The following is a 9065-nucleotide window of genomic DNA, read 5'->3' as shown; positions in this document are numbered from 1 at the left end:
AATATATATATATATATATATATATATATATATATATATATATATATATATATATATATATATATATATATATATATATATATATATTATTCTAACAAATATATGAAATTCGAGGTTTATCATTGTTTTATTTTGTATGGATACATGTTACATACAACAATCAAATGGTTTATATATATATATATATATATATATATATATATATATATATATATATATATATATATATATATATATATATATATATATATATATATATATATATATATATATATATATATGTCAATTATGAATATTACTTCTTACTGTGAATACTTTATAATGACTTATATTAATAGTAATATGTGATTAAATATATTAAGAAAATCAGTTACTAAGTTGGAAGCCATGTGTGTTTGTCCGGCACCACCACGTGGTCATGCAACGGTGCAATATTCTGTTAATGTTATTGTTTTATTTTTATTTTTATTTTCCTTTTTTCATTCTATATATATAAACTTTTCTGACTTAGTGGTGGTAAGTACTAGGTAAGTATAGAGGTTATCGGTTCTCCGGTCACCGGATTCCGGCCGGAGGAATGGAGGATTCTGATTCCGTTGCATGTTTGCCACCAGGTTGGACTGTGAAAGTAAATGTGAGAAAGAATGGTAAGAAAGACAAGGTAATAACACTAGCCATTGTAAGTTTGACTTTGACTTTGACTATCCAATGATCGTTCTTTTTCTTCTGAGCATGCAGTTTTGTGAAATGTGAGATCTTGTGATCTGGCTTCAACATTATTTAGTTTTGTTTTATGCCAAAGATTGAAAAATGTTGTTTCTCTTAATTACTCATTACACATGGCCATAGTTTTGTTGCGGTGTTGGCATGTTTTGTCTTTTGTTGTTGGTATATTTGTAAGAACACAAGACTATACTTAAGAAAACAAGTACATGCAACCCGAGGTTTTGTAACAAATAGTATCTAAGCCTTGCATGTTCACTATGTAATGTTTGGACTGTGTTTCTAACCATATCATGTTCTTCATTGATACTTTTTAAATGGGTATAGTCATTGCGGTGTTTTATTTTATGTGATTATAAGATGAGATGAATGTGCCCGATATTGGTACTATTATTTACCGTTTTTATAATAATTCATTCACACACAACTGCAATCATGCAATCAGTATCGTAACAACACAACAGCTGTATCGATCAAAATTGCGGAAGCCTTTACTTGACTGTCACCGATATTTAAAACCTTGGTTGTGAGTTCAACTCTTGTCAATGAGAAACTCTTTAGTGAGGAGATCTCTTTGGTGATAATCGGTAAACTCTGTTCGAGTTTGAGGTGCCGGTGAGGCTGGAAACTCTCCTAAATTTTTTGTGAATATGTGTTTGTTAAATCTTGGAGAGTTCATCTTTCTTCGAGACATAATCATAGAAACGCTCTATTTAAGATGATTGAGCTCGATCCTTATTGATTCTTATTGTATTTATTGCAGTATTACTTTCCCCCTTCAAGTGATCTAAAGTTCAATTCCATAGTAAGCGTATTTCGTTATCTCAACAATGCTAAGAACAAAGCCATCATCCGAAGTGTCGATATGGAAAATGATCAACAGATTCCTCGCCGTGCATCAAAGCGTCTTGCTGGAATTAAGGCTGATCAACTTCTAGAACTTAAACCAACTCGAGCCTGTCGAGATGCGGCTAAACAATCAGGTGACGACAAAGCTGGCATAAATGCAGATAGATTCACCAATAGCTTCTCGAATGACCAAACGAAACAGCTGAATACTGTTGAAGCAAAAGAAACTATGATCACTTTCAAAAGTACAGAAAACACAATGGACAATAATGCTACTGACAAAGAGTGTGTGAAAGTCATTGAAAATAAAGATGATATTGATGTGAAGTTAGATTACACTGATGAATTTCCCCTCAAGGAAATACTCACCGATCCATGTATCGCGTTTGCGGTACAAACTCTAACTGGTAACACATTTGAGCCTTTTAAAGACGCTCAAACTTCTGCTTCAACTGAAGAACTCGGTAAGAAAATCAATGTCACGAACAACGATCCGAAAAAATTTGCTTTTGCAGAAAAACATGCTGCTGTTGCTGAGATTGACAATGCTGATAAAAATACAGGACCATGTTCTGAAAAGGAACATGATATCTCAAAGATGGCATTGTCAAGTGTGAACTTATGCAAGAGCCATTACAATTACAGCCAAATCTTTGGTAAAGAAAGCAGGAGTGTTTGTTAGAGAGAATTGCAGCCTAGGTTTGCAGTTATGAAACTTTGAAATTAAGTACCTCATGAAGCCTTAAACTAACTCACTTTTTGTTGGTATTTTGGTGTGAAATGATGTAATATAATCATGTGTATATTTTTGAATATGGTTTTAGGCTTCAATGTAGAGCTGGTATCTTATTATCTAATCTAAATAGACTGGTGTAGAATCTTACCATTCTCATGCTTTGTCTTGAAAGACTTTGATTTCCTCTTCTAATATAATGGTAGGACATAGTACAGAACTATATAAATATTCAATCATATTTTTGAAGTTGTGTGACTATGTAATATCAAATTTTTGTGTTCTCTCTCTATAAAATAATAAAATAAACATTTGTTACAAAAAATAAATTAAAGCTTGAATTTGAGTTGAGGCCAACATGTCTAAAAGTCTTGTGCTTTTTACATTTACAATCAAATTATTTCATTTACAACAAAAGTTTACATTTACAAAGTAGTTTTCAATCCATTTTCTTATGTTTTTTTCTCTCTCCCCATATCCTATGAAACCTTTTAGAAATTTATATAATTAACAAAAATAATTGTGTTTTTGAGACATTAATAAAAAATTGAAATTGTTGAATACATGAACAAATGTAGTGAATTGAAACTCTAGCCTCGACAAGGGTAGTTTTTGGGTTTGATAACGGTCGTTCTTGTATGCATATGTATATGTTATCATCTTGTTTAAGTTAACATGTCGAATTGGGTCAGTCTGTTGGGACAATTGTTTAGTATCATCATGTTGAGTCTTGGTGATAAGGTTCTCCAGCAGGTTTCGAAGGAGAAGATGGCATCGGGTGTGTGGAGCAAACTCGAGGGATTGTATATGACCAAATCCTTGATCAATCGTCTTTACCTGAAGCAGGCTTTGTATTCATTCAAGATGAGTGAAGACAAAGTCTTGGCTGAGCAATTGGATATGTTCAACAAGTTGATTCTTGATCTTGAAAATATCGAGGTTAAGATTGTTAGACTATAAGCCTAGATCTAGAGGGGGGTGAATAGGTCCCAAGTTAAAAATTTATTTGAAAATTTGATTTAGAAAAATTTATGACATGGAAGCAAGTTTCAAATATTTTCCGGATCAAAAATCGTCTAACCGAAACTACTATTGAATAACCCAGATATGTGTAAAGGTGTCAATGGTATGATAATAATCCACAAGTTGATTAACAACATTTTAAATAACAAATTGGATACTCTACTATTATAAAGATCTATCTCCAATGATAACAACACACAAAAAAACTTATTGAAATAATTTGTCAAACATTTTGTGTGCAACCAACAAATTTTTTGGATTTTAGTATAATGTTTTTAGTTCTTAGAAATCCAATCACTACCAAATGATATGTGATTACTACAACAACACAAATTAACAAAGAATTCAAAAGTTATTATCCAAACAATATTGAACAAGAGATCAAAGTAATCAACAATTTGTGAACCAAAAAATAAAAGAGAGAGAGAGAGAGTACACAAAGATTTGTTTATGCACTTCCCCAATCGACCTCGCTATGGGTACATCTGCCCTCAATTCGAATTCGAATTGAGAGATTAATATAATAAATCTTACTTTGAAAATGTATGTATACGAGAGATGAGAAATCAAATTCCGTAAACTCTAAGTTTGTTCTTGACTCTAGCACCTCCAAAAACCATGATCAATCTTGATCAGGTAACTAACCATGTCACTTCAATTCACATGTTATTGCTACTTCCTTGCAAGACACCACTTGTCCCAAGGCTTTCACCTAGTTGAATTAATCTCAAGTGCATGATGATGTAACCAACAATGTCGCTTCAATTCACCTGTTGTTGCTACTTCCTTGCACGACCTCCTTGTCTCAAGGCTTTCATCCGACTGAATTAATCCCAAGAGCACACTTGTTGAACCCAAGATTTGTCAACACGATCCACTGTTTCACGCTACTCCCTTGCCGACACACCTAGTATCAAGGCTTTCACTCGATCGAATCCGAATTGCACAATCTTAACCTTCAAACCCTAAAGATCTTGAAGGAAACCTCCAACACAATTTTTTTATTTGAATCCCTCAAAGATCTCAATCAAATATTCTCGGTACAATAAACCTAATTGGACGTTATCAATCCTAATCTAGATGGCACCCAATCAAAAAATGATTATGTGTAGTTTGGTTGTGTGTATGCATATAATGAATTGAAGATGAAGAGATGCTTTGAAATCCTGGATTCATATAGGTTTTACTCTAGAAACCTTACTAGAGAATGATGCATTTGTGAAGTATATATATATATATATATATATATATATATATATATATATATATATATATATATATATATATATATATATATATATATATATATATATATATATATATATATATATATATATATATATATATATATATATATATATATATATATATATATATATATATATATATATATATATATATATATATGCGTGGATGAATGAGAGCAAAAAAGGAATGCAATTAACTTTTAAAAAATATGAAAATATGCAAAAAAAATCATCGTATAGGTCGACCTGTTGAAGTCATGTGTCGACCTGTACGAGGCATAGGTCGACCTATTGAAGGTCATGTGTCGACTTATCAATGTCATGTGCCTCCTATGTGTCGACCTGTGGAGTCATCATATAAAACAGTAGCTACATTCTTTAATACTGCAGTATACGTGCCGACTTGTAGCAAGGATGTGTCGACCTATAGCCTGGAATTTTTTACTATAGGTCGACTTGTTTACGTATGTGTCGACCTATCATATGCATGTGTCCACCTGACAAGTAATTTTTCATAAAACTTGATTTTTCATGCATGTTTAATGCATGAGACCTTTTCAAAGATGTTCCCAATGACTTGTATACTTCCTAATACTAAGATGCACATAGAGAATAAGAGAATATCGTCCAATACACATAAACGCTAAAGAATCCTAGTTTTGGCATCATACAAAACAATCCTAACGAAACTTAATTGGAAGATGCACTCAGATACTCCCCCTTTTGATGATGGAAAAACTTGAGATGATGCAGTCGCATCTCGAAAAATACGATCCCTCGCAATGGTCGCGGAAAAAATAGTTCGAACAGAGTCGCTACCGAACTTTATTTATTCCAATGAAGGAATAGGAAAATATCGATAAAACCTTTAAAAGTATAGAATAATGGTCGTCGCAACCATATTCGGGTTCGGGAGTTGATTACGCAAGGGGAAGGTATTAACACCCCTCACTTCCGTTGTACTCAACGAGAACCTTTTAGTTAAACTTGCGATTTGAATGTTAGCTTATGTTGTTTGTTTTCTTCGAGTGATGAAAATATTGAAAAGAGATGGATAGAAACCTCAGAAGGGGGAAAAGGGAGGTTTTTTTATTAGTGTGCTCGCGAAGATCTAGCAATCTCTTGCCTACGTATCCTTATAGTGCAATAAGGAAATCAAAGCATTCGTAGTTCGGGGAACTACGGTTGGTTGGTGTCTTTTAGTGAACAACTATTTAGATCTCATTCTAAAGGCTAACCATTGGTTTGTTTACTCTCGGCGGAGTCTTAAACACTAATTTGTTGTGCGCGTTAGAAGGGATTAAATAGCGTTCTTTCTGAAAAGAGTTTTGATCACACGGGGTGACAAGTTGAGTTAATATGTTGAATGTTTTGTTTAATTGGTTTCAATCGCACGTGGGCGAGAAAGTGATAGATTTGATGTGTTAATATATTTTGTTGGATGACGATTACTCGGATAGTCGAGTAAGGCAACTCGTATTCTAATAGTCGAGGAGAGGAATCTAAGGCTCTAGACCATCTCCCTTTTCATCCCTAATTGTAAAAAGCATTTGATAATATTTAAGGTGTTTTGAACGGATGACGAATACTCAGATAGTCTAGTAAGGCAACTCGTATCCTAAATAGTCGAGGAGAGGAATCGAAGGCTCTATACCATCTCCCTTTTCATCCTTAATTGTAAAAAGGATTATGATCATAATTAAGGTGTTTTTAATGGATGACGAATACTCGGATAGTCGAGTAAGGCAACTTGTATCCTAAATAGTCGAGGAGAGGAATCGAAGGCTCTAGACCATCTCCCTTTTCATCCTTAATTGATTATGAAAATAAGTTTGTGTATGGTTGATGTATTTTAGATAAACGACAAATGTTCAAATGACTGAGTAAGGCGACTCATATCCAAGCATTTGAGGAGAGGAATCGAAGGCTCAAGACCATATCCCTTTTCTCGTAGTTTATTATGAAAATGATTTGATTTAAATGAGTTATAAGTGTGTAGAGAAATGATAATTGTTTGACTAACCGAGTAAGAGAACTCGTATTCAAACAATCAAGGAGAGGAGTTGAAGGCTCAAAACCATCTCCTTTTTCATCTCTAAATGAAGTGGTGTTGAATCGTGATTAGGTATCTTAATTTAATTTGAATAAAAATACTTGATGTCGGATCAAGGTTTTAAATTTGTGTTTGTGGATAGATTAGACTATATTTAGTGAATCAATCATTTACTTGATTAATTGATAACCGAACAGGTCTCATTGTAAGAAAGCCCAAGAGTAAGCTACGTGAGGTTGATGACGATGCTAAAAGCAATAGACTTACAAGGGTATGGAAGGGCTCGACATTGAATCGAGAATGGTGTGATCTTTAAATGATTTAATATAACACTTGGAGTGATTAGTGAGTCAAGGTTATTATGAAAATATAACTTAAAGCATGAATTACTCAAAACTAGAAATTGCATAAGTGAATTTAATCAAGCACATATAGGATGATAACTCAAACGAAATCTACAAATTAAATGAATAATTAGTTTTAAATTAACAAATCAAGTATTAAAAGTGATACTTAAATAAATAAAAATGTGTTATTATTTTATAATATTGGTATTCTCTTTTTTTAAAGAAATGTATATAATAGGAAATAAAATAAATATAAATGAAAATCATAAGGAACAAAATGGAAACGGGATGAAACCAATACAGGCCCAAATCTGGGCGCGTCAAAAAACAAAAAAAGGGGTATTTCCGGTTTAGGCCGCTCTTGAGTCCAAACTTAAAGGCCCAACCCAAGAGGCCAATCCGTTAGGCCCATGAGGATCTGAGTTGGATCCCACAACCCACTCCAAGAACCGACAATAAAGAGTCAGTTTCTTCCTCTCTCTAACAAGCCTTGGTCCGCGTGGAATGGTAGTTTCCCATGCACTGATACATGGTCTAAATCCGGCTAGAGTGTTGAACAGTCAGTTGATCGTTGGGCGGTATGAAAACTGGCACTCCATAATGGCCATTAAATTCCCTCTTCAAGGAAAAGGAAAAAAAACTCTTGAAACAGGACAAAGCAAATAAATATGACTCACTCTCTCCTTCTCTCAGTGAATCGCTACTCTCCATATCTCCTCTCACATATTCACCAAAAAGAAGAAAAAATCTCCCCTCTAATCTACACAAAAAACTTCTTCAAAACCGCTTATTTGCTCGTCGTGGCGTTGCGGTAGCTATGAGGGTATGATGTGGTTGAGCTCAAACGTGCTTAAATTCCGATGATGGATATGAACGGCTTCATGGCGAGAGCTTTTGGTATGAGGTTTGTTTGAAATTTCTTCAGAATTTCGTTTGGATCCCCCCTTTCACTGAATGAACGTTTTTGTTATTTATATGAGCATGTGAGTGGTCCTTGTGGAGGTATAACCAATGAGCTATCTAATATCAGATAAGATCAAAACCGTTATAGGGAATTTTCTCCTCAGATTTGTAGGGACCAACAAATGATTGTGGTAAGTCTCAGTTTTGTTTGTAGTGAAAAACTCCTAATCACATAATGTTGCGTTGGATTCTTTTCCAAAATACCAATGCTGTAAAAGCACACATATGTTGTGGTAAAGGACTGATTTTTACTGCTTATGAAAATCAACTTTTAACTTGGTATATGATTTTTACTCTCCTTGCCTCAAAACTTATCCTTTTCATGATTTTCATGCTCCATTTTTCATGTTGGCTTTGTGATTTGGAACTCTCTATTTGGACGGAAAGAGATTCTCAATGATGTCGAGCTATGGCTTATCGCCTACATAAATCCAAGTTCCCCTGCTGTGAGGTTTTGACTTAGAATTTTCTCTCTTTTTGATGTTATGAAACATTATGCCAATATTTGCCTTTGTGTGGTTTTCTAGGTTTTATGACAGATGCCATTGGTTTGGTGCAAGCAGGAAGATGACTAGAAAGTGACTTGCACATTTGGAGATGGTTCCAATGCAAGGTTGATGGCGCTAATACGTATTGCTGAATTGTTGTTAATGACGACGCTACATTTTGGTGTGCAACTCATTGCTATTACAGCTTTGCAGTGATGTATTATGAGGGATGAGTTGCAGGACAAAGGACGTGTGATGACCTCTTTGCTGGAGAAGACTTGAAAACCTGTGACTTGCTTGGGCAAGGCATAGTATAAAGTCCCTTGCAATATGGTGGTCGAAACGTCATGGTTCGCGACTTTGGGACATGATTCCCTTGTTTGTAGAGACTTGGTTTGAAATACCATGACATTGTAACGAGTATGCACAGGTTTTAAGTTTGTTTTTCTTCAACTGTGGGTTTAGCTTTTATTCTGGGACCAACATCTTCATGGCGCACTCTGTTCTTACCTGCTTCAAGTTCTGCTCCTGATTCTTGGTGGAGTGAGTTACCTGAGTTGAGAAGTGATTTGGTGTACTAGCTGCTATGTGTCCACAGATTAATAACCTTGCTGCTACTTTTGGGTATTGTATTTTGTT

The 9065-nt window shown here is 34.3% G+C and overlaps 1 protein-coding gene across 1 annotated transcript; it reads left to right on the top strand.

Annotated features, from left to right (window-relative positions):
• Nucleotides 1-515: 515 nt before the first annotated feature.
• Nucleotides 516-2458, top strand: LOC127129542 (uncharacterized). Its single transcript, XM_051058701.1, has 2 exons — nucleotides 516-661; nucleotides 1487-2458. Exons 1-2 carry the CDS (start codon nucleotides 578-580, stop codon nucleotides 2252-2254), a joined length of 852 nt encoding a protein of 283 aa, XP_050914658.1. The 5' UTR covers nucleotides 516-577; the 3' UTR covers nucleotides 2255-2458.
• Nucleotides 2459-9065: the final 6607 nt, after the last annotated feature.

This window comes from Lathyrus oleraceus, chromosome 1, assembly GCF_024323335.1.
Source record: "Lathyrus oleraceus cultivar Zhongwan6 chromosome 1, CAAS_Psat_ZW6_1.0, whole genome shotgun sequence".
NCBI classification, from domain to species: Eukaryota; Viridiplantae; Streptophyta; class Magnoliopsida; order Fabales; family Fabaceae; genus Lathyrus; species Lathyrus oleraceus.
Note: the sequence above shows the minus strand (reverse complement) of the source record. Positions and strands in the feature narration are given on the sequence as shown.

Bases quoted from the DNA above. Each gene is read 5' to 3' on its own strand.
- LOC127129542 (XM_051058701.1), top strand. From the start codon at position 578: ATGGAGGATTCTGATTCCGTTGCATGTTTGCCACCAGGTTGGACTGTG. The intron at 662-1,486 runs GTAATAACACTA...TATTTATTGCAG, and splicing joins AGAATGGTAAGAAAGACAAG to TATTACTTTCCCCCTTCAAG.